The sequence below is a fragment of the Corvus cornix genome, chromosome 4 (assembly GCF_000738735.6).
Source record: "Corvus cornix cornix isolate S_Up_H32 chromosome 4, ASM73873v5, whole genome shotgun sequence".
In the NCBI taxonomy this organism is placed as follows: Eukaryota; Metazoa; Chordata; class Aves; order Passeriformes; family Corvidae; genus Corvus; species Corvus cornix.
Window position 1 is genome coordinate 65,240,497 of NC_046334.1, and position 26,899 is coordinate 65,267,395.

Here is a 26,899-nt window from a genome sequence, read left to right on the forward strand (position 1 = left end):
CACACGTGAACCATTATGTTACAACCCAAAATCCTACAAAAATGAGCCTTTTGTTAAGAAAGACTTCTGGATAATTTGTTTTACAATCACAATCTCTAGAAAGAGAAGAATCTTTCTCCTGAGGGCACAATGTTTAGAGACACATATTTTGAGCCAAAAAAGACATTTTTTTCTTTAAACTAATCTGGCTGAATAGATGGTCCCAAATAGAAACAGCCATTACACAGCAAGTCCCGTCAGTAAAGCCAATCCAGCAGAAGCTGGTAAGCCAAAAGATGGGAGCCTCTCAATTGAGAGAACAAAGTAAGTATTACTTTACTTGGCTGCTGCTAAGGACATTATTTCCTGTGGGACTTCCATTGCTTGTTTTATTGGGGTACAGGAGGGAGTATTTATTGGGGTTTTTTTAGTTAAAATGCTTTTCCAGTTATAGTTAAGATATACAGCCATTAACATGCAATCTTTTTTCCCTACCCAAAGGTAAACCGTTTACTGAATATTGCCTAGATATTTTAACTGCATTCATTACAGCACCTCATGCATTTGTTAGGGGAGATGAATGTCTCTAGGAGAGCTGGAAACCCTACGCCCTTGTCAGCAGGCAAGTATTTTCTCTACAGCTTTTGTAACACAAACTGGGTGAAGCTGTTTGTCTATGGATATTTTACTACATCCTACTAACTACAGATCCAAACCCACCTGCAAACAGCATGCATACTTCACCCTCATGCTGCCACTCTTTGGCTGATTGGTTTTAACAGTGTAGATGACTTGGGGAATGGTTTAATGGATTATATGGATACACTTCTGGTACATACATTTCATTTATTGTATGTCAGCTGAGAAGAATTACAGTTCCAAATATGCAGAGCTAAGACTATGATTAGCAAGTATCAAAAAGATACATCCTTCACTGCCTGTTTAACTCTACTGGGGATGGAGCTATTTGCATCACAGAGAAATAGCACTAAAACAGCCTGAAAACTAATTTGAGTTAAAAGGGGCTCTGCTCAGAAGACTGTCCAGTTCTAGATCAAACAGAGGATTAGGAAATTTGCTTCGATATAAAAGCTATGGCAACATGACAGTATTGAGTTACATAATGTAACTAATGTAGTACACTTACATAAAAGTCTGTAGAAGAAAATACAGAACACACTGGCATTTTACTTTGCCTCTAATAGAAGGTTACAATTCTAAAACGTTGTTGGTAAATACATTAAAAACCACAATAATATCTCGACGTCCCCAAATCAGACGTTCGTGTTACAATAAATGAATTTGCAATGCACACATTAACAGGTTTCACAGAGGCCAAAACTGTAACTTGTCTACAGCACCAACGTTAGAGAATTCGCCTTTGATTTTTGCTTTTTTTTAAAACAAGCTTCACACCTGATAATTTCTGTCATTAAATGGCTGTGTGCAAACACCACTTTTTTTTTACCTCATTCTCAGTTAAGGAAGCTGAAGGAGATGAACTCTTGCTAAAAGCAAGAGTTGAAGATTCTGCTGCTGAAGCCCGATTTCGCTTCTTCAGAGGTTTACATGCATCAGACAGATTTTTCGTTGCTGTAAAATAATTTTGGTTTACAAAGTGAAGTTTGGAACTTTAAAATGTTATCTCCCTGAAGCCATTTAAAATATTCCTTCACATACAGGAAGGAATTATTTAGGTAGGTCTTCTGGGCACCTACATAGGACTGAGTGAACATGAAGTTTCTGAAGCCATGTGTTTTGGCTTGATCTTAAAAATAAAGAGGTTTCCATTAATCAAATATGTGCTAAGATATGTTTTCCCAATTTTTTCTCATCTCATTTCTATTAAAATCAAAATACCTTGTGACTTAAGACCTCTTTAGAGCAGAGGTAACAGTTATATCAGAAGGCCTACATGATGTCGTCACAATCTGAGTACCACTAGCACTTTGATAAGAGAAAATTTATATACAGGAGCCAAGTACCACGTATTAGCGATGGCACATCACCACTTCTACACCGTGCAGAACTTGCTGAAGCTCGCTGGTCTTTGGCATATCATTGTAACACCTAAAGAGACATGCTCAGACAGAAGTTACCTTTAACTTGAGCATCATTAACAAGTCTGACTTTGGCGTTTTGATCCAAGGTTCTACAAAATTCCCTCTCATGCTCCACACTGCCTCCCATCAAGCACCATTGAGAAGGACTAAAACCCCAGAGTACCTGATGACACTGATGGTCACTGCACTTGTTTTAGTGGGCCAGTGCACCAGGCAAACGGGAGCAGCAGGGTTTTGTTCCCTGCTCGCCAAGATCTCGGGGCACCAGCTTTAATCTGGTGCCATCACACGGTGAACTTGTGAACTGCTGCTCTCAAACAGTAAAGCACAATTTTAGTCCAGGATCGAGTTGCAGAAGGGCAGTGAAGGAACAGGGCTCCCCCCCAGCTATGGCACAGTGCCTGCAACTACTCATTGAGTCAGCAGAATTTAGCCGGCTGCCTCAGACAACCTGGGCATTTTAAAATTATTTAATTGAAAAAGTTACATTAAAACTTATTCTGACCACATTACCTGACTGGTTCTTTTGTGAAGAGGAGGTTTCTGTGACCTTAGAAGAGTTTGTTTTTGCTGTTTTGTCATTGCTTGTCTCCCTCTGTCACAAAAAAAAATATGAAAAAATAAAAAAACTCCTAATTTATGAGTGGTTGGATAAAACTGGCAATTAGTTCTGGATTTATGTTATTAAAAAGAAAGTGTCTTTACAAATATCTGAATGGTACTGTAGTTAAACTAGCCCCACTTAAGTGAATTTTAAAACTCATTTACAGCACAGGGTACAAACCCATAAACAAATGAGAAATATTAAAGAACACAGTATTTCAGCATCCCACTTATCCATCCCAAATTCAGCATATCAAAAGGGGGAGTGCTAAATGAACATGGAACTTGTAAATTATCCTTACTACTCTTTGTACAAACTGGTCAAATTAAGACCTTTAATTATTAAAGGTAAACTGCACAATTATATATAAATTTGAGAGTAAACCCTGTGCAGAACTCTAAGTCTCAGAGAGGCTTGCTTTCAACTCCACAACTTATAGCAGTGCCATGTTTTAAATTACTATGGTTAAGATTGTTTCAGCATTTCCAAAATACAACCACTATTTTCAAGGGAGAATAAACAGCACCTAAATTTGCTCCAGAATGAGAATTCATGATTAAAAGTTTAGGCCAAAAACTGGGGAAGTTTTTGTCAAATCTTTGTCAAAATTAAGACATTGTTCCTTACACATGCCACTATTTTTTTCCATTTCTTATGTTAAAAATTCATTCAAGTTACTAAAACTGTAGCCTAGAATGCTTAACCCTGACACATGCTCATCTGATCAATAAGCACAACTCTATTGAACAGAAGGCTTTACACGCATTTCCAATGATTTACATGCTTTTTCACAGTCTTCATCTGACAGTTTTACCAAAGAAAGATGTGCAGGTGAACACCTCAAAGGCCAGAGAACTGATTTCCTTTGTAAAAATAAACATGAATGGCTATTGTACTACAGATGTGGCACGCTGTGCTTTTACTGAGCTCCAAGCAGACTAAGCTGCCCTACCCCCAATGCCACTGGAGGCTCCCAGCATTGGTTTTCTAAGATTACTGTTACACTTCTGGGTAAAAATGAAAGAAAAGAGGGTGTCAAGAGGATGGTGCCAGACTTTTCTGTGGTGCCCAGTGACAAGACAAGGAGTAATGGCCATAAACTAAAACACATGAAGTTCCACCTCAACATGAGAAAGATTTCTTTACTTTGAGGTGGCAGAGCATTGAACAGCTGCTCACAGAGGTCATGGAGTCTCCATCTCTGGAGACATTCCAAACCCACCTGGACACATTCCTGTGTAACCTGCTCTAGATGACCCTGTCTTGGCAGGGGGATTGGACTGGATGATTTCCAGAGGGCCCTTCCAATCCTAAGGATTCTGTGATTCTGTGAAAATGTACAGTATAGTTCATTCTTAAATTTAAAGCACACTTTACAGAACCCCCATTTTGTTAATGTGCATTTTATATACATCATCAAAGCAACAATGAACAAATTAGTTTTTTCAAAACTTCCATATGGGTACTTATAACTTGGTTACTTCATGTGAAAACGTTCTGATTTTGTAAATAAGAATTAAGGACAAAGGGAGAGTATAACCCACAACTCTTGTGCAATAAGTAAAATGTGATGAAATTAAAGCTCCTCCTATCCAAAATGATTGTAACTAAAGCCTGCAGATAAACTGGGAATAGCAGAAAGAACATGTATGGTTAGTGTTTGCTTTTTTGAATCATTACATTGATATTTTCACTGTCATTCACTGAGTGTTCTACTAAGCAGCAGCACATACAGCTGGAAGTGCCTTGGGCTTGTGAAGGCAGGAAAAAGACTAAGATAATTCCTAAAACAAACTGCAAACCATATCTGACCTTTCTGTGGAGCAGAAACCCTGCTATATGCATTTAGAGTTTCCAAACTACCCAATATTTACACACATCAGACCCCTTTGTAAGCAGTTCTGATAAACTGACCAGAGAGAGAACAACACTTTTTAAAATGCACATTACAAAGTCAGCGTCATTAGTACTATGTATCTTATGGGAATCATTCACCTTATTTATTTTCCTGCTGATACATTCACATGCCACAGCACCAAAGATACCAGAACCTCCCATGCATGAACTATACTGCAACCACCTTTCATCCTACTTCCGAGAATGTAGGCTAATTGTGGTGTACAAATGCTGGTGGGACAGGAAAGTAACTTTAGGACAGTCAAAACAAGGACTTTATAGTAGGAATTAATTATAATAGGTAAACTTCATTATTTCATAGATCTAGTGTATTATAATGTATTCAAATCAGTTAGAGAAGTTTAAAAAGGTTTGAAAAACTGATCCTAGAAAATCAGATGAATATGCAACGACTAAACCATTACGGCAAGAAGTGCAAAAACCAGTTTTGGCCCTTCTTTCTGCAAAGGTAACAACATTAAGAATTAACTCTGTCCCTTGCTAGTCAGCTCATTAAGCCTATCTGAAATTGTATTTTTTTTTTTATATTAAACTCTAAGTCAACAAGTTGTCCTAATATCTACAATATCAACTGAAGTAGCAAAATAACCAGCCTACCAAACAAACTGACACCTACAAATAAGACCTCCATAACTCATTTAAAAAATAAATCCACTACCTTTCCTTCCATTAGGTTGTTTCATTTGATCGCTGTACCACTGAAGTTCTCAGCTTAGGTCTGTGGTACTCACACTAAAGTATGATACTGCAATAACACATCTGAACATACGTGTGAGCTAAGCTTTCCACACAAGTAAAACCCGTGAACTTCACTGCTCTACATGCACAACTAAATAAACCTGTGCCTAAGTCTCCACAAGATTTGTGCTGTGCCCACATACATAGTGACCTATGTAAGGAAAATTCTCATTCTCACAAGCAAGCTAACCAGAAAAGGAGCCTGTGATTTGTGTGATAAATATACTTTCACTGCATAAATATCCATTTACTGCAGTTCCCTAACCCAAGAAATGGGTCAGCATGCCACTCTAAAATGTCCTATAGCCCTCCAGTTCGTGAAAAGTAGTTTTTCTGTTTTGCTACACTTGCTTTCCTCTCTTCTGTCTAAAGTAACTATTGACTAAAGGTATTTATTTTACATTCTGGTAAAACTAACTCCAAACCAGGAGGAAAGGAAAAGAACTACAAAGCATAACAACACAGAGAGGTCATGACTCCCTCTGCACATTCCTTTGGGAAACAGTTCAAGCAGCAAGCGCAACTTGTCATACCTCTATCCTCAAAACCAAAGGAAAAAATCCCACAGTGGTAAGCTCACATGTATCTCTGAATATTGACAACAGTTTGGTATGATATATGGACATTTCTTTTTTAATCCTGAAAATGGAAATGCTGACAAACTTAACTACAGCAATGTGACTGGTGCTGCTATAAATCAACCCCAACAAACCAACAACATAATTACCTTCCGATTATTCTGTTTATCCATCCTGAGTCTTTTCCTAGGTGCTTCCTGAACTTCAAAATCTTCTGTAGGCTCCTTTGTCCTCTTTTTTTGGTTTCTTTTATTTCCATGTAAATTACCTTGGGATGGGGGATGGGGGAAACTTACATGAAAAATAATCTAAAACCCACTTTGAAATTACTTTGAACTGATCTAGTTATTTAAGGTACTTTTCTTTCAGTCATTATTTTTAAAACATGGTTAAACATTAATACAGTTTGATGACCTCTTAATGCTTAGGGTCTGGTTTCTGGTGCTGAAGACTAACTCTAGAACACATCCAGATCAACTGCTTCATACTCAAGTTATTTTACAAAGATGAGTCTACCTATACAAGCACTAGTTTAAGGTCTGGATGTTACTGCCCAACACTTATTTCATAACGTCAGACTGCATGTGATTGATCTATACAGCTTTTAACTCTCCTGCCACTTTGTAACAGTGTCTTATAACCAAAATTAATTTCTTAGTCTCCTCCTTAAGCCTACTTTAAGTTCTCCAAACGATACAGATGAAGACACTGGTGACATCTATTAAGGGGCCTCTGAAAAAGACAAGATATCACCAACTGTACAAATTAATTCTCTTTCTGGTATGGCAATTCCAGACTCTAACAAGGGGATTGTATTTTACAGGAGACCATTATGATCCCTTCCCTTTATGAACCAGAATCCTATGAACAGAACCACGTTGGCGATTTTAGACCACCAAATTATTAATGTATTTAGATGACTGTTCACTGTAAAGTTCAAGCAGCTGCTAAATACAAAGGGTCAGTGAGTAATCTACATACCCCTGCCACAGGTTCCACTACTGTTTGCACCTCAAAAAGACAGATGAGGGTTTGGGAGGTGGTCTGTTTCATCAAGATGAAATGACAACATAATTACCTCTCCAGTACTCTCTAGTTTATGAAGCTACAGAATATTATTAGTACGAAAATTGCAAGCTCCAGGGGCACAAATACGGTAACTGAAAATTGTCCTACAGCTACAAGCATTCTATTCCATTGGGAACAAATATCTGTCAATATTAAAAATATAGCAACTTGAAAATATAGATCATTCTCAAATTAATGGACTTATCTAAACAATCTAGGACATATTCTGAATCCACAAAGCAGACTGAAATGGCTCCAGGAGAACCTGCTACTTACAAAAAGCCAGCAAAAGAAACCCCACAATAATCTTCCAAGTTTAAGATAAGAGGATTTGAGATGGGGAACAATTGAACTGACATATTTTCATCTGTAGGTAACTATAAATGTACACAATATATGTACTAGAAACACCTGGTACAGGTACAATTTCAATTACATTTCTTGCAATATGACACTGAGGAAGGTGAACAAAATTCAGCACTACAGTGTTAAGATATTTAATTTGGGATCCATTAAAGTTCTAACGTCAAGGAAGACAACATCTGAGATAAAATAAAGAGATTATGATACGTGGGCGATTACATAAAAAAATACACTCAATAGCTACTTATAATGATGAGCTATTTGCACACAACACAAATTTCAATTACTTCTGGATCTTGATCTCCTTTTAGGTGAGTCTTGAAACACTTTACGTTTGGCCTCTCCAATATTCTTCAATGATGAACCTTGAGAGATACAGAATGTGGTTTTTTTTAACTGATATCCAAATATTTAACACTTAAAATTTAAAGTTAAAAACTTTTCAATTTTCCACAAAATGATGTTATTTCACACACACACAGTTAACAAAACTGACTGCCATTTTTTATACAAGTTTTTCCAAGTCTCACAAACTTTCAAACACTCCCTCTCATTCTTGTCATTGCCCAAAGCAGCACCTGTTGGCTTCTAATACTTCCATAGTAAGTCTTCTTACAGTGCTGTAAAGCCATTTAAATTTGAAAAATGATACCTAGGTAAATTTGATAAAGTTCATGCAAATGGCAAACTATCTTCCTCCTCCTTTCTCAAGTAAGTGACTCCAAACCCCCTCAAATATTTCGTAAAACAATCAAGACTGTTCATCAAAAACAAACACCAGAAAACAGCAACAAAAAATAAAAGGAGAAAAAAAAGAAAGTATTTGCAATCTTGTACAAAGTCCTAAAAACTTTGAGTAGCACAACAAAATGCCAAATGGATGAAGGTTTCAGAATAAAGTTTGGAATAGTTCTTCCTGAGTTGATGATGATGTGAAGTAATACACTTTAGGTATATATGAAGAAAAGGTGTAGCACTGATTAAATTTTTTAAACCATTTCTAACTGTTCTATAAAAACAACGTCTCAAATTTACTAGCAGTAACACTTCATCTTCCCTTCCCACCATCCACTTTGTAACAAGCAGTGGATGCAATGGCAGCTGCTTATGGGCAGAAGAAGAATGAGACATCAGCAATGTCTAAACAGCAGAAGGTTTACATATAACAACTTTTCAGAACAATGAGCAAGAAATGTAGACTTCATGGGTTGCGTTTATTGTAACCATTGGCATTCCTTTGCTATTGGCACAAACACCAAGAATTAAAACTGGAAAACAGTGAAAGCTGTTTTCCCTACAGGGTCTCAAATATGTGCTTAGTTTAACGCCACTATGTATATCAAATTTAGTTAGAGTACACTAGCACAGTTTTACGTTTACCAGAGTCTTCTTCAGATTTGGGAGAGGTCACTATGGCAAACTTTGTATTATAGCGAGCTTTCTGTTTTTCACTAAGCATGTTCCACTGCGATTCGAGCAGTTCTTCAATCTCCTCACTTGAAGCATCTGGATGTTCAGCAACCACCTATACATGCAGAAATAGGGTTGAATTAAAAAAAAGGTGACCATTGGAAAGAATGGTGTACATGCTTCCATCACTTTGGAAAACTGGATACAAACAAGTTATCTAGTATTTCTGCTGTAGACAGAACTAGAATAAAACCTTCTGTATCCAGTTTTGTTTTGAATAACCACTTATCTGCGTTTTAAAAAAAAAATTCCACTAGCTTATTCAGAAGTATTAAGACTAATTTTGGAAGTATCTATTCGCATTTTAACATTCAAAAAATGGAGTAAGGGGAGTAAGTATAAATCCTGTCTTGTGGTCATTCAAAAAAATGTGTATTGTTTCTCAAAGAAGTTTAAATCTATATCCACAAACGACAGGTAAGCAATACTGGAATACACGTTTGCCTAGAAAGAAATCCATAAATTCATAGCAAAACTCATTAATCATAGAACCCAGTACCTCTATCTCAGCAGAGAGATTTACACAAGTTAGCATTTAATGCAACATTTTCCTGTACTGATTCATCATTTTTGTATTATGCATATGAACACTAGGAACTCACAAGCTGTGCATCTTTTTAATGTTATAAGCAGGACACATAATATCCATCAACATGGAGTTTAATAGAGTTCTAGAAGTTTAATCAACACACACAAAAAAATCCAGTATTAAAAAGAAAGAAAAAATCCTCCCAAACTCCTTCAGTATACCCCTACTTCTACTTAAGGAAGATCATAATTGATTAATCATACAAGTCAAAAAACTCTACACTTGTACAGAAATGAAACAGTACCTTTAAAAACAATGCTTCTCACCTTATTACTCAGCATTCTCCAAAATCCTATCTGAGTGATGCAACCGATACCCCAAAAACACAGAGCAAAATAAAAACTAGGTCAAGAAAGCCAATTGTTCAAAGAGTAACACCATTCAACAGAACAGAAATACAATTTTTCTGATAAGGTGAAATGATTAAACCTAATTACTTAGAATTTAGGGTCTTAAAACTGCATTTCCTGTTATCAAACAGGATGCAAGTGTGACTGGTGCTTTTCCAGGTGTTAAAATAGTTGCAGTACCTTCCTTCCATTGGAATTAGTCAGTGTCTAGTATGGAAATCCATGCTTCAATTTTTCTCCTAGTAGAGTACTAAGAATTGTCTTGCTTCTATCTGGAATAATCCATTGCATAAGGCTTGAGGAGTACAACTACCTTTGGTAGCTTCTACTCACAGTTTGATTAAAATCCAACAACTGGTTTCACATTATTTAAAGGGAGGAACATAAACCCACAAGGTACCCTCTCCCACAAATCCCACTTCTTCAGGAAATGAAATTAGCATCCATTTTGACTGTTGTCACAAATGTACAGGTCATTGTGCTCAATGAGGGCACAGAGCTATTTAATCCTCCAAGAAATAACTAGATTTACTCAGAAAAATGAGACACACATTAACACTACCTCCAGTCTCAACAAAACAAGAATAATAATAACTTTCATCTTACTAGGAGTACTGTGAAATGACAAGGAAAAGACACCCATCATTCTTAATGGTGAAGGGACCCTTTCAAATAAGGCCTCCAAGGAAAATGCTCAGTAGTCTTCTCCAAAGTCTCTATATTAGTGAATTTATTCCTTAATTTTCCTCACAACAAACTCAAGGCCCAAATCAATTAATGTGATTAGTGTAGCTGTCTGCCTCTCACTTGAATCATACCTTTATCTCCAATTAAGACACTCCCTTCCAATGCTTCCTAGGCTTCTATTTTTCACAGGGGAAGCACATAAGAATGCCAACAGTACAAATTACATCTTTACTCCTTTGGTAACAGCACAAAATACTTAATGCGTCACTACAGCCACAAAAGCGCTTCAAGCTTTCCGCACCTCCCTCAGGGATGTGGGAAGTGTGCCTCTTAAATCACTAAAAACGTTCTTCAGCAGTTAAATAATAGTAAAATCAAACTGATGTATGAATCCTACTACCACACGGAGCCAGACTCCAAGCAAGACACAGCCAAAACGGCTTTAAGTTTAAGAGAGCTCAATATTACTACAGGCCGCAAAGAGAAGTCTTCAGTGATCCCTTTCACTTCCACCCTTCCCAAGACTGGGAACAGAGACCCTCTTCTGGGTCTGTAATTTTCCTTTCTTCTAAGTTTCTACATGCAAATACTAAGACAGCCATACACTAAATTCTCCAATGCCACCAATACAAGTAGCTCAAAACGAGGTTTTTTTTTTAGCCAACATTATCACTCTTTCTAAAGCATCAGAACATCTACAACCCAACAAAACAAACTCTTGGTGAAAGCCATGCAAGTTGAACCAGATAAGCCTAACGGAAGGGGACACTCCAAATACTAGACTGGGTACAATCTCCACCTTTCACCAATGGCACAAACCTGCCATTTTAAAAGCAACATGAAAGGCAAAAAGCATAAATATCTAAATTGGTATTTCCTCACTTTGCCAGTCCAATTCCAATCAAGACAAAGGGAAGACAGGTTCTTCTGCCCTGATGATCAGTTAGAGGTATCTGCAGCTTTCACAGAAGCTCAGCAAAACATTCTAAATAAGTAAAGGAGGTTTTGAGTTGTTCAAAGATAATGGAACACCCAGAAGGAATTGAGCCATGTCTGCAGAAAGAATGTAAAAGCTATCTACAAGCAGACTGCCATAAACAGCATAATCTTTTTTATATTTGCCTGAGCATAAATGTATCCATACCTATTATACTGTACATACATTAAAGAAAAAATATGGCTAATACAAAGGACTATTAGTTTATGTGGGAAGATACTAACACAACCTGTGCTTGAAGTACAAAGGCAGCATCACCATCGTGTTTACATTGCTCACTTACATTCCCTTCTTTATTTCTGTCTAGAATAAGATTTGATGCAGGCATACCTTGTCAAACCCAGAATATTATGGATTGTGCAGTAATAACTAAGTTTTGTTTAATAAAATAAAGAAGTTTCTTCAAGTACAGAAACGAGAAGAGGCAATGAACAATAACAACAGCTAAAAGAGACTAACCTCATCTCTGTGCTTCTGACAAAAGACCAAAAACTGAGATACTGCATCGCCCTTTCTGCTTCGTGGAGTAGATGCTGGAGTTTTCTTTCTATTGAGAGGGGAGCCTATCCCTCTTTTGGATTCTGCCTGTTCAGATGACTTTTGAGGAGTAGTATTCTTATCCTCCAACTGACTGCTCTCTTGTGTATCATCAGCAGCAGACAGTTTTGATGTCCTTCTCCTCCTCTTGCTAGGAATGCCAGACTCCTTCACTGATTTCAGATTTGGAGTGGTTTCTTCATTTGAGTAGGATGACTCATCCATCTCCTCCAAGGGTTCCACAGCAATGCCAACCTCCTTTGCCACTCGAGGATTAAGATGAGGTCTGTCCCTGACATAGATGAAGGTGTACTTGGCCTTGCGTTCGTCCACTGTCATGCCCACTGCTTCACTGGCTTGCTTCACACCCATCTCCCACTGTGGCCGCAGCTTCCCTGACACAGGCTTTAGCATCTGCAAGAGGAGACACAGTGTGAGGAATCTGCTCACTTTTCATTTCAAAATGCCGACATTAACACAAAACAATTCCAAGAAAGTAAGTGTCACACAGATCTGTAATTCAGAGTTCAAAGGGAGCTGCATTTGATAGTACTGATACTGTGCATAAATCCATGACAAAGCAGAAGAGTACTAATTTTTCTGAGTAACAGTGGTAAATCATCTCATCCTTTGCATCTGTAAATGAAATGTAAGACTGCAAGCTCCAGTGAAACAAGCTGTCTTTAAGCTTTCTATAATATCTATTTGTATCTGCTATACTTGTACATACCTGTAACGCTAAAAAAAAAAAGCTACAAATCTTGCCTGGTTTGGTAAAGTCTTACCTTTATTTTCTCTGCTTTAGTGAGGGCTTGTCTTGCACTCTCTTGGCATAATTGTTCAAACTGGTCTTTTTCTTTGAAGGGCACCAGGCTCTTCTCAAATATCCAGGCTCGCTCTGGGGCATCTCCAAAAAACTGAACATGATATTGACGAAAACTCTTTTTCTGTCCTGAAAATTAAAAACACGTGTATTAAAGATACAACTCTGGTAGTTCTCTGCACTTTCAGACTTGAAGTCTGTAAGCTGCTACAGTTGCCATAACAAAAGCATAGTAAAACTGGATAACCTTTCAAAAACCCACGTAACCAGACTGAAAGTCTCTGAGATATAATATATGGTCTGACCCAAAAGCCCAACCATTTAATTCCCAGCAAGAACATGCCTGGATAAATTAACTTGAAGTTACAATCACCTGTCAGTTTTCACATCTATTAACTTACATGTAGGTCTGAGTGTTTCTGAAAATGCACTGAGTATTCATTTCTCAATGAACACTGAGAAAGTTCCAGAGGTTGGAGAGCTTGTGCACTCAGCCTTCTCCCTGAGTCTCCTAAACTTTATCTTTTAATATTCTTAAACAGAGACACATACTTCAGCTATTTTTAACCCTTGCAATCACAACTTCATGTTAATCAAGGTTTTTCAGGAATCAAAATAATCAATAAAGGATTTGGCTGGGGGAAGGGAGAGTGGAAGGATAAGAGAACAATTCTGAAATCTAAATACGAAACATTATTCTTCTAAAAATAAAAACATTCCCTTTTTTTCCCTAGAAAAACTAGAGGAATATTGTCTCACTGTGGTACAATACAGGCATATCGTACCTCCCAAAGGTCTTAGCTATTCTACAGAGAAGGGGAAGACACCACATTCAAAATTCATCAGAGTGTTTATAATTAACAATGAATTTCTAAAAGGAAGAGGTAAGAGATCAGACTTAAGATGTCCTTTAACACCTTGTTCATTACACCTTGTAGATTGCTGTCTAAGTGTTCAAATTAAGGTCTTGTTTAGAAATAGAAAAGGTTTTAGTTGTGATGACCTGCAGTTCTGTGTTTGCAAATTTAATCCTGCTTGATCAATTATGCTCCCTACAGTATCTGTGGTTCCTCCAGTGTCACCACATCAGTATATCCAACATGTAGACTGGACACCAGAGGAACTCAGGGAAGGATGGACATGCAAGAGGAACAAGTAACAGGCACAAATCTCTGTTACAAGTGTCTTCGAACTAGATCTAGATTCCTCTAGGTTATTCATACACTGCATGTCTTCAGGCATAATCAGCAAATACATCTACCCGGTTGCTTCTTGCACTATTACTGGGGTTTCTAGACCTAGAAAGAACTTTCTTTTCTTGGTGATTCAGCCAGTGGTTATTTTAATAGGGGCTTAATCTTGTTGCAAAATGTGGCATCTGGAAGGGTAATATGAAATCAACCTAATTAATAATATGGGCAAATCTTTGCTCTTTCTCTCTCTATATATGTAATGTTTTATAACAATTACAAACATACACATATATATACAAACATGTATGGGAACTACAAGAACAATAATGACCATCAGAGATCACATATGAGAATCTAGAGGAACGGCATAGGCAAAGTCTTGGGATTGTAAATATCACACATCCAATCACTTGTCTAATATATGTTCCAGTGTTGCATGGTCAGAAACAATTCTCTTGCACAGTAATTACTTTGTCCTCATCAAGAAAATGTTATTTAAGTAGGGACTACAGAGATCTGATTACTTAATCTGTCCATGATGAAATAAGGGCTAATGTTTGTATTTTACCAGGATGCCACGACTACGTTTACAACCACCTGTAAAGATCTGCTGACAGCCCACTGCCAAGCAGACAGACAGACACTATGTTCCCTTTGCAGTGTAATGCTGGACAGCTGTAACTGCCTAATTAAGGAGACTAAATAATAGTGCCTACCACTAGAGTCACTGAACCTAGTGGGGAATCTTCAGGTATCCTCTGAGAGTTCAATTTGTACCAATGTTCCTAGATAAAATAATGGCATTCATTAACAGCTGTTACATGGGGAAACAAAATTTTTGGCCCACAGAATCCTGAAATAACCAGTTGTTGGCAGTTTGGGAGAGTGTTCTGGGACCCCACCACTTCTCTGGTGCTTCTCTGTATCTGAGCATCTGTGGTTGACCACAGCAAGAGACAGCATATTCAATGAGATGGAGCTTTAGTCTGACTCAGTACACGCTTTCTTACACAAAAATGTACTTCCCGCAAGTTCAAGTTATTAATTTTCATCAAGCCTAATCAGCTGGAATGATCAAATCAAGTATCAACATCCAGAAATTCAGACTGCTTATAAACACTTGATCCTAAGCCTAGAAATGAGAAATACAGACTTAGCTCAGTATTTCTACAACGCCATGATAAAAGAACTTTTCTGTTTGCAAGAGGAGACTTTTGATAATGCCTCAAGAATAAACAGTGGGTGGAAGGTAAGACTGGAAATACCTACTGATGGAAATACACACATCAGAGTGGCATTTAGCAGTTAGGATGGCTGCCCAGACCCAGACTAAACTCTTTAAGGAAAAGGCAGGCCCAAGCCAACTCCAGAGCAAATACGAGAAATAACCATCATCCACGTTACTTCAAAGTGAGAGAAATTAACACTACAAAGTGTATGGGCTCTTCTTTCTGTTCGTGCTCCACAGGTTGCATTCAGACATTCGGTATTGGGTTTTGCTGGGTCTGTTTCTATAGTTTCTGATGAAGAACTACCACAGACATTCTTGATAATGAAACCGAAACCTTGCTTCTTTCAAGGAACAGAGTAATTGTTAGGAACAAATAAACAGCTCTACTACTCTCAAAATCCAGCTCTTTATGCCATAATAGACCTAATAATCCAAAGACTAAAAATGACAGGGACTGCCTGATCCCAACTCTGAAAGACTGCTACAAGGAAAATTTGACTGAAGAGTCAATAATAACCATTCCATCAATTTTATTATGAATGATTCACACAGTTCTCAAGAAGCTGTTTAGTTTACTACCAATGTTGAATGTAGCTATAATCCTAAAGATATTAATTTAATTTGTTCTTAAAAACCTCCTATGAATGAGATCAGACCATTTCTCTGGGCAATCCACTCCAACACTTCACTACCTTCAGCCCTTCCAACTCTTTCTTAATGTGTACTCTAAATATTTATTGCTACTAAGCCTCAAAAGTGTCAGGTATCAGAACAGAGAACAAAGGTGCAAATGAGATTAAGAAATTGTACAGGTTCATACCTAAAATTTCATTTACACTTGGTAGTTCCTGCATTTAAAATCAACCAATAGTCTGTAGATAACAGTATTGACTCTGTGAATCAGAGAAAATTTAGCTGCCTGAATTATGGATTGCTTTTAGTACACCATAATCATCAGGAATATTTAATTCTCATCGGCTCTAATAAAATTTTTAGCCTGTATCAATTCTCCAAGCATCTCCACAAAAACAATGGAAAACACCATCAGGTTTTGGTTTTTTTTTTAGCAAGACTCCACACAGTTTTACAGATCATAATTTTGGTATCTTTCAGAGAACCATGAGTTAAAAGACACACTGCTATATGCTCAAGAATAGCATTTACATGATTTTAACATTCCTGTTGACAACAAGTTGCTCATCAACTAAATAGATGAAGAACAGAATTTTTCCTAAGCAACCATTATTTATACATGAAAAAACCTGAATGTTTGTAGCATCACTGACATACCTTTTAGTTTAGTGTAGGCATGGAGAACAGGATCAGCAGAAACCATACATGGCCACCATGGAAAACCAGACACTTTTGACCAGACTAGATCTCCTATATTATACTTCAACAGATGGACTTTTTCCTCTTTGATGGTACTTTGAGTTGGATCTCTCTTAGCAGGAGCCTTAAAAGATAAAAAGAAAAGAAAAAAAAAAAAAAAAAAAAAAAAGCCAAACTGATCATCATCTTTCTTCAGACATGCACCAGGATTACAAAATAGAATGAAAAAAGCCAAACCACAGTTCATATTCTGTTAAACACTCTCACTATATGTGAAAAAATACAGTGTTACGTAACAGAAGGAGGAAAAAAAGAAATAGTTCAGAAGAATAAAGTGCTGTCATGTTTGCTAGTATACAATAATTGCATTTCATGTGTAATAAAAACTTTAAGTCATAACTTTTGTTCTCTAGCAGTGAAAAAAATCCACATTCCAGTTTAATTAGACTTAATTAGTTTAATTAGAAATATTGGCAAGTAAGCTGTGGTTTGCCTTTATCTTTTCAAGTAACTCCGGAGAGACTAACAGAAAGGCTTACTTTGATTTTAAATACATTACCTGAGCACTGGATGTAGATGTGGAAGAGTCAACCTCCCTCTGAATTGAATATTATTAATCAAGTTAAGTGCTATACACACAAATGTACTCCTAGATTTAAAAAAACCCCTCAAAAACACAAAACCAAACAAAACCCCCAGACTAGAACAGACTGAAATACTGTCTTTATGTCTGACTGGAAACTACATAAATAACCAGTTTTAAAACCCCAAACCCTCCAGCTTTCAGCTGTTTTTTCACATATGGAGAACTTGTAACATGAACCATTCCCCACATCCTTTTGTGAGATTTTTTTCTCTTCCAGTTCTAGCAGTAAAAGTTTGTGAGTGCTCCGTTCATGCTCTAAAGCTATTTTAGATACTGGAAAACAATTATGGAACTATTTCCACTTCAAGGCAAGGGAGTTTTGTGTTCTCCTATGACATTTTTACTATATCATAAAGTTCAGCAACACAGACATCTATTCACCAACTAAAACCTTTCACAGAGTTAGCTGCATTTTGTCTTTTTGGCGTCATCTGTTCTATTTGATATGAACAGAGCGTACCTTTATCTAGGTAAGCACTAACTCTGTAGAAAAGCACAGAAGGGGTCTCATCACAGACATACCACATATTTTATAAAATCACATATTTTGAATCTCCTTTTTAATTTTCTAGTACTAAATTTATATGCAGCATGTATCATTCATCTTGTGTAGTACCAGCTCATCATTCAGAAGGCAGACTGGAGCTTCAGGTTTTCCCTGGATTCAGTGTTAGGGCTGGAGCAAAATTATGCTTTAAAATTAATTAGAAGTGGCAAGAGGAAAGAAAGAAGACCGTTAAGAAAGCAGAAATCTAGAACTGAGAAACAAGTACTTGGAGCATTACGCTGAATCAGAGTAGATCACTTCACCTTGTACAGATTTTCAAACCCAGAAAATAGCACTGTAAGTAATTAAACATTATTTTCCAAACACAAACTAAAATCTTTGATGTGATGCAACTTCAGAGAGATTTATCTGCAACTTAAACACAGAGGTACATCTAGTCAAAACCCCTAAAACTTAACGTACTCAGAAATCCTTCCCTGAAAAGCTTTTAAAGCTCTGCTTGGTAAACATACATGAAGCCATGTCATCTGATTGCTAGGGACAATTACTCATCCAGTGATTCAGCTTTTCTGATGAATTCAGACTCGGTTCATATGACTCCAGCTACAGCTATGTTCCCGTGTCTCAAGGTTTTTTGGCTCACTAAGGATTCTCTGTCAGAAAATCCCTCCTGCGAGCTTGCCTCAAGTCCAGCACTCTCAACAGACCTAAAAGATTCCAAGCAGATGTGAAAAATCAAATGCTCCTTCTAGCAGTTAAACATGATGTGAAAATTTATGCTTAAAGGCTAAAAATTCAGAGGTTCGTATGTCAGGGGCAGGTCTTACACACACAGACCAACTTCAGCATTTCAACTGAAGAGGTAGGATGAATTTTTTTTCAATGAGTCAACTTTTCAGAAATGCGAAAGTTACGCAGGATTCTGAAGCTCATTTTTAATTTATGACTCCCTGTATTCTTCAGAAAGTGCAACTAAGCTACGAAGATTTATGACTCCAGTCTGAGAGGGAGCTGGCTGGAATAATGAAAAGGCTCTAGCAGTGCTTCTTACTGCAGCATAATCTAAAAGGGATGGCAGTACAGGAGTGAATATCGCACTCCAATGTGTCTACAAGTGCTTCACAAAATTTAAAAAATGCCCAGAATTCTTTTACTATACTGGATTATGATAAAAAACTTGAAAATGACAGGCTCTGACAAAACCTGCAAGGTTTATCTATGCCAGACTTGGTGCATTTATGTTTTCTTCTATTGATAAAACGTTCATACTTTAAAAGAATGGCAAAATACAGCACAGAATTCTATATCCATTACTTTTTAAGAGCTCTCATATGAGGTTCTTTAAAAACCTATTGAAAATACCACCATGAACTTGCTCACTTCCATCTTACTTTCCCACACCATTCTGGTTTAGTTTGATTTTCTCATTCTGGGAACTGCTCTGATGTATTCAATAGGTACCTTAACAGTAGACAATGAGGTGCAATTCCTGGCATGTACTTTGGACATGCAGCTGTAGGACATCAACAATTTCTTCAATACTTCCTCTCAGAAACATTTTTGCAAACCAAATGCAGTCATATGTACAGATTTTACTTCAGTATCCAGGTAGGGTTTTTTTAAATTATTAATGGCAGGGGAGAAAGAAATAATTTCAAAACAAATTTGCCACCCAGTCCCCTGATGGCATCTATCTTCTCATACAATGAGAGCTGGAGCTTCTTTATGAGACATTTGTATTCTCTGCAATTTTAAAGAATAGGAGATCACTGTCAAGTTACAAAGTGGTATAGAAAAAAAGTAATTTGGCTTGCAGATTCTTTTTCCTCCAAAAGAAAACAGAAATTCTTACTTAGGGAAGTTTGAACTCCTAACAATATGTGGTCAGACAGCACAGGGCATCTGACTGCACCCATGAAGATGGAGAGGCAGGACTGGAAGCACAGTCCTGGTGGGCTGTGTGAATGCACCAGAAGGCAGGGAACACCTCCTCTGCAAGACCTGACCAATTCTTCTGGTGATGATACTGAAGCAAACAAATTAAGATAGAAGACTCCTGGTTTAGAGCCCAACTGTAAAGCAAGGGAAGATTACACAAAATCAAACTATTTTAAAATACCTTCACCTCAAATTTTGGCTCCTTGTGTCTTTTTCATGACTTTTTATTTCTTGAAATTGTTCTCACTTGTAATTAGTAGGATCTCACTAGATCTCCTACCCATTAATGTCAACAGGCTTCCTGTGCTGCACAGGAGCACAGAACACCCTCTGGTTCTGTCACTGCTAAGTAAGTCTGGACTGCCCTGCATATGCCCCATTCCATTAACTTTTACTGCAGTTTTGCCAGAATTAAAACCATTTAATTGCAGAATTTCCTCCACCTCTCCTTCCTTAATTATAGGGAAGCTCTGCAGCCTGAGGGAACTCCCACCTCAGTCACCCTAGCCCCAAACTTTTAACCAGTTATGCTAAACGTAAGAAGAAAACAGCCTGGGATCGGATTACTTTTCTACTTTAAATAATCTGAGGGTTTTTATTCCCCTTTCAAAACACAAGACTGCAGAGAATTTACATACATGGGGCAAGGCTGAGGTGAGGAGGTGATGACTCCGACACAGACCAGTCCTAACACTGGACACGCAGGTCATTCCACAGGCTCTGCACTACTCAGTATGGCAGACACAGAAATTCCTGACTTTCTGGAATAAGTTTCTGGAGTAATGAAACAATTGTTTGAAAAGGTATCTAGATGGATTTGAAGTTTATTTTGTCCAGGAGGATGTGGAGTGTGAAAACTGAGTAATTCCTTTATAGCAACTCAGTTTTCCTTTGAGAAATTACGCCTCGAAGAGAACCAGCATCCACAAAAACTCATCTGGGCCAGCAGCTGCAATAGGCTGAGAAGGACTGAAAAATAAAACAAATTAAACATGCCTTTTCTCTTCCCTTAACATATGACAGATTTTGTCATTTCCCTCAGCACTTTCACAAGCAATGAGTGACAGGCAGATTGACAAGAATTTACAACACTGCTGTCAGCATTCTACCAGCCCGAAGAAGTGCCTTGGCCATCAAAACCACTAGTATTTAATTAACTTTGGGCTACACTTGCTCAAAAGAATCCAATCAACTTCCATTTAGTTCTGATCTGCCTAACGAATGAGACAAAAACACACCATGAATAATAGGTCATTTCAAAGCTTAAAAATATCTTAAAATGACCAAAACCAAACTTATTTAAGAAGAGCATCTTTACTGCACTGAGAGCTTTAGGTTTGTTTGTAGACTCTGCTACGAAAACACCATGATGAGTGTTTAGTAAACAAGGGACAAAGGTAATTTTTTTTGATAACACCTAGAAGGCTTATTAGGTGGTATCAGATTGAGATTACTTTATCCCTTTAAGAAGTACTCAGTGTTGTGTATTTCAGCTATTTCTTGTGAATATGCTCATGTGCAGACATATGCAAGGAATTACAACCCTTCAAAATTACTGCAAATTACCTTGAGCATCAAAGAGCTACTACTTCACTATAAAAATGTGAAAAGCTACAGGAACCATTAAAAAACCATCCTCTGTTAATTGTCACAAAGGGATCATACAAAGAACAATGTTGAGAATTGGTGAAGAATACATCACAAGAATTTAATATTTGACAAAAAAGTATGAACTATTAAGACAAGTGAAGACAGTAAATGCTCTTTTCTGTGTAACATAACTTGGAAGTACATACTGAACAGCTTAAGCTGCAGAGATCTGGTATTTCTCTTTCTGTTTTCATTTTCAACTCAGTTTCACTCTGTACCAAAGAACTTCCACTTTCACTATAACAGAAGGCCTTGCTACAAACACAGACTGCTGTAGGTCCAGCTGCAGGCCAGGATGAAAACCAAGCTACTCACACTATGAAGAAACTAAACCAAAATAATCAAGGTCCCTAAACAGAATATATGCATTTAAAATATATTTTGAATCAAAGTTAGAACATACAAACTTAGTCAAATCTGTTTCTTTCCTATGCAACAAGATTTACTATGGAAAAAGCTAAGATTGCTTGCTGACCAAACCCACGTTATTTTTCTGTTCCTGCTATCTACTAATGCTGTGCTTTGTCAACTAAAACTCCTATTATCTCTTATGGACTTGTGTAATGAAAATAAAAGTGAAAATGTTTTGTCTTGTCTTGCCTGTCTATCAGCACAGATAGATAACTAAGGAAATGGTTGTAGAAAAAACTTCATTCCTTTCAGAGGTTCAGGAGAGGTGGTTGGTTTGTCTGGAGAAGGCAGCCACAGAACAGAACAGATTATTTTTGTAATATTTTTGCACTTGAATTCCCCAATGACTAAGGACACTATAACCCAAAAAACAAAAAACCAAAGTAACAAGACAACAATCCCATGCCTTTCTTCCTCAAAAAACTGACATAACAATTATGTTCTTAGAAAAGCTCTTGTTTTGTGAAAAACTCAGGAATTTTGTATGCCAAAGATAAATCAACATTCAATCTTCAGCCAAAGGAACCCAGGGATGCAGCTACTGTCCCAAAGAGTGATGCCCCATCATTCCAGACAGAGAAATGGCTGCTTCTCAGTCTGTGTCTGACGACAAAAATCTCATTAACTCAAATCACTTCAAAACCCAAAACTACAACTACAGCTGATCAAAAGCAATGCAAACTCAATATGTACTATTGCTTCAAATAAAAAGTGCAGCACCTTAAGTCTGTTAAGAAATGGCCAGTGCTCATGCTAAGTGATTCTGTCTATAAAAATACAGTATCCTCACAACGCTGACTGCCTAAGCGGTTTTTAATTTTTTTTTAGATTATAATTCACACATTATAGTAAATCTGTTTATCCCCAAAGGGCCTGAGAGGCCCTATGTTTATCCAAATAGCTCCCACCTTCTGGGATGTGGGGGAGTATATTTAGATAGTAAATGACAAGTAACTGAATACATTAAAAATAAAACTAAAATTTTTTTCACTTGTTATATTCTGTTCACTACGTAATCGATGAATGCTGTGCAGTTACATACTTGGCAAACCACTGCCTACAGAGAGAATGTTTCAGGCACAAGAGTAAAGAGTAAACCAGAACCTCACAAGATTAAGGGAAAATGTGGGACTATTACTACAAAATGGAGAAGGATGAGAAAACATAAAGAAAGAAGCAGTGAACTGGCAAAGTTTTATAATCCATCTTCAGTAAAACAGAAGAGGACACTTCAACAGAGCATTCAAGAGACTGCAGCTCCCAAAAGACCACTGCATCCATATCTGCACAATTAAATCTGCAACAACCTCATAAAATATACAGTGAGGTAAAGACTTCTGAGAGGGAAGAGGACATGAAATGTCTACATCAAAACAGAAAAGCAAACAAACTCTATTTTAAATTGGTTTGTTAAGTTTTTCAGATTTCTATTTGTTTTATAACAAACTGGAGATTTAACTAAAATCTTCCAAATTCAATATTGAGAGCAATTACATTAAATGTATTTCCTCAGTTATCTTTCACTTTATTCTATTATTAACCACTTACTTAATTTCTTCTATCACTAAAAGGGGGTCAAATCTGGCAGGGTGAAAAATTATGTTCGCAGAATACAACATATTTTCATCTTCCTGCCACAACCAGGATTTTTTTTTCCCCTCAATGTGCTTAGATGGTAAAGCTATAAAATAAGGTCAAAAAATGCTGAAGAAAATCACTGCAGATCTGAAAACTCTTCTGTGCTGGCTGAGGCTGTTTGAAACCACACATTAAGTTGTAGGACTGTAAGTTTGTTACCACCATTTTGTCCCACAAAATCATCTGAAGTAGTTTGTGGACAGCAGGTTGAGTATCACCATGCAGGACCCTCCCCTCCAGGAGGGAAAGCAAACAAAAGACAATAAAATTCATTTAAGTTTAGACAGGGATTCATAATGTAGGTTATGGATTTTAAAACAAGACAGAAGTTCAAATTTGTCTTTCAAATCAAGCACTAAACTCCTGGTTCCATTTCAATTCTTTTTTTTCTGGCTTTGGTTCCCTCATTAGCAAGTCTCTAGCAGATGAGACAATTTCATTTAAAGGCAAATCTGTCTACTCAAATCAGCAGTCCTCTTTTACCCAAACACTACACACGCAAGTATTTCAGACATAACATGGTATTTTAGTAACTAGGACACAACTCTTCTTTCGGAGTAAAGAGTTGAAGAGAAACAGATTCAATCACTCACAGATTCAGTAAAATGTGAATTCTGGAACACTTCCCAATCCTTGTCTTTCTTAAAAATGTGGAGATTAGTTTCTTTCAGCTGTTTTACTGAATTTCTGCATTTACATTTAGATGATCTCTTAAATTTTAAGTTACTGGCTTATTAAGGAAAGGTTCCATGTTTCAGAAATTTAAGCTAGATAATGTTTGATCAGAATGAATAAGCCTACCTTTTATACTGAGTATTAGAAAAAGATTTCTGCCTACATCCTGTGTCTCTAACCTTCAACCACCCTCAAAGGCTTAAACTTTTGATGTGGTATCCGGGTATATAAGACAGTGTGGATACAAGATGCTACAGAAGTCTGTAAAAATGTAACTGTAGATCCATGAGGAACTTTGGCATGAGAAATTATTATTTCTGAACAATTTCCATATGAACTTCACACAGGATAACAGAGTGAGAGCTAAATCATCTCAGCATACCTACAGATTTTCAGAATGCCATATCCATATGTAGCTTGTTAGTTGCATGTACCATGGTCTCACATTCTTCAACACCAAAATCTGTATCAGGACCTTATCTTTAGCACTCTTTTACACCCTTACAGAATTTTCCCAAGACACTTTCTGAACAGGTATCCTCCTCCTGGCAGCTCATAAACATCCAGGACAGCATGAGTACATGTTTTGAATCCCAATATTGATAGAAAACAGAAAAACCCAAATTCAGATAGCGCTGCCAAAAGGCCACTAGATTTACAGGACACCGTTTTCTGGTGAAAGCAGAGACTTATCTCTACCTTTTTTTTTAATAACAAGAACACTTCTGAAGGCAGCTGACTACGCTTAAATAGAACAAATACTGATTTGGCATAAAGGGGCTCTGTTAGTTAACTAATATTTTGACATAGTCCAAGTACTACTTTGCTTTAGAGACGAGACCCATAAAATTAATTCCCACACTTACTGCAGGCATGAGAGGTTTCACAGGTTGTGCTGTTACATATACCTAGTAGCTCCTCCTCTCCTACAGATGAAATGCCAAATCAGTGGTTAATAAGCCTGAGACTGGTGGGGGGAAGGCAACCAACAAAATCCTGAACAGATAGATGTTATCTTGACTTGGCAATGCTGAAGCTTATTCCTGAAACATCACTTATTTTCAGCAATAAAAATGCACAGAAAACCTGGGAAACCCCAACCCCATATGAATATTAAAATAGGGAAGTCTTTACAGTACAAAATCATGATGCTCATGACCGAAGTGCCATCAATTCCACCAGAACTAAGATCCCAAATTGTTTCACTTCATCACAAGCATCCACAACATACACTCACACTGACATTTATTTACCAAACAAACAAAACAGCAAAAAAGAAAAAATCCAGCTTTTCTAGCATTAGTTGCTGCTATGAGGTCACAGATTCACTTCCCTTTCTCACACAAGCACAGCAGGGCTTGTTTTACAAATATATAAACAAGATTCAGTTTTCCCTCTTCCAGTGAGCTTCCAAAATAGTAATTTTTACAAACAGTCCTTCTGAGAAGGGAATTAATTTATTATTGACAATTTACAGTTTTAGCTAGTGCCATTCTATAATGCACAAGAGCACAACTCCTGCAGGTACTTAAGGTATTCCCAAAAAGCAAAAATATAAACATTAGCCCAGTGGGACTTATTTATTTATAATAGAAAGATAATGAAAGACAGTAACAGACAAACATAACATTAGTGTCTGTGAACAAAGACCTCTTTTGGAGGTCCTAAAGTTCATCTGCCCTACATGAAATCCACCCTAGAACATGGAAACTTGTAAAGGAGGCGGAAACCACTGCTCCAAGATTGATCAAAATATTTTGCTTTTTCTACTTTGCCGAAGGGTTACAAAAAATATCTTTCTTTCTTGACAAAAGGGGGCTATAAGGGCAAGAAATTACACGTGGTACAGATCACCAATGTTTCCCAAATATCTTCCTGTAAATCCATCCAAGTAACACAACCCTGAACTGTATATCTAACTCTTTGCTACATGCAAGACTTAGACATGCATTTAGTTACGCAGAACACTGAGCAGAGCAACAGAAAGGCTTTGCCATATCTTGGACAAAAAAGCCCAGTGAAAACAAGCAGCAAATTCCTTGCCAAACCAACTTGTAGTTGTCAACACAGGAGGAGGAAGAGGAAAAGCTGGGATTTAAATAATTTAAATCATGACATTACCTGTGCAATGACTGAAAATAAATCTGGTCAGCTTATAAAACCAGAAACTGCCATTAATCTCTCAACACCATCTGCTGCTGACATGTAAAGGCAAGTTAGCTCTTCCAAAGACGGCTTGCTCACTGCTTTACTTCATCTGTCATGTCCACCACAATGCCCAAAAGACCAAAATAAAATAGAAGAAGCTCTGGAATTCACAAATGATTGATAAATATGAAACAATGCAAGAGATGCTGACATTCTTCGAATTTGACTTAGCTACATCTGGTCAGCTCTTTTCTACAGAAACCTGGCTCAATGTTCAGAGGCAGTCAGCAATCAATCATATGCTAAGTATTAGTGTATTGGGTTGACCCTGAGTTGATGGACAGTCTTTAAGACCAATTACGCTTCTCACAATTTAGATATTTAAACCGCACAGAAAGGCAGGACTTCCCCTTTTGTCGCAGCTCGCCTGCTGGAAGGTGGGGGCACTCCGAGCCTCCCGGCCCCGCCGGGCCGGGCCGGGGCCACTGCCCCTTTCCCCCTTTCCCAATGCTGCGGCACGGACCCTGGGTCGCTGGGGGGGACTGTCCCAGAGCCGCAGGCAGCTCAAACCAGCCATGGACTGCTCACAGCTAAACCCAGCCAGCGCGGCTTCTGGGGACAGGCGGGTCCCTCTCCTCTCCATGCGGAGCCGGCAGAGCCTCCTGTCTGCAGCCAGCACACTTCGTGCTGAAGAGGACACCACGCAGCCCGCAGCACAGAGGGAGCGAGGCTTTCCCCACCGTAAAGCCTGAACAAGAACACCCTT

General features: G+C 37.6%; 1 protein-coding gene across 7 annotated transcripts in view; it reads right to left on the bottom strand.

The window, feature by feature from the left end:
• NSD2 (nuclear receptor binding SET domain protein 2) overlaps positions 1–26,899 on the bottom strand; it is a 99,703-nt gene that overhangs the window by 26,972 nt on the left and 45,832 nt on the right. For 6 of the 7 annotated variants that reach the window (XM_039551048.1, XM_010402040.4, XM_039551047.1 and 3 more), the window contains 8 exons: positions 16,478–16,643; positions 12,726–12,892; positions 11,863–12,354; positions 8,691–8,835; positions 7,598–7,675; positions 6,029–6,147; positions 2,556–2,637; positions 1,448–1,572 (listed from right to left, as the gene is read on the bottom strand). In XM_039551048.1, the coding sequence (XP_039406982.1) occupies positions 1,448–1,572; positions 2,556–2,637; positions 6,029–6,147; positions 7,598–7,675; positions 8,691–8,835; positions 11,863–12,354; positions 12,726–12,892; positions 16,478–16,643 (1,374 nt within the window). The remainder of the gene's footprint in view (positions 1–1,447; positions 1,573–2,555; positions 2,638–6,028; positions 6,148–7,597; positions 7,676–8,690; positions 8,836–11,862; positions 12,355–12,725; positions 12,893–16,477; positions 16,644–26,899) is intronic. The other variant, XM_039551051.1, reaches the window with a different exon arrangement.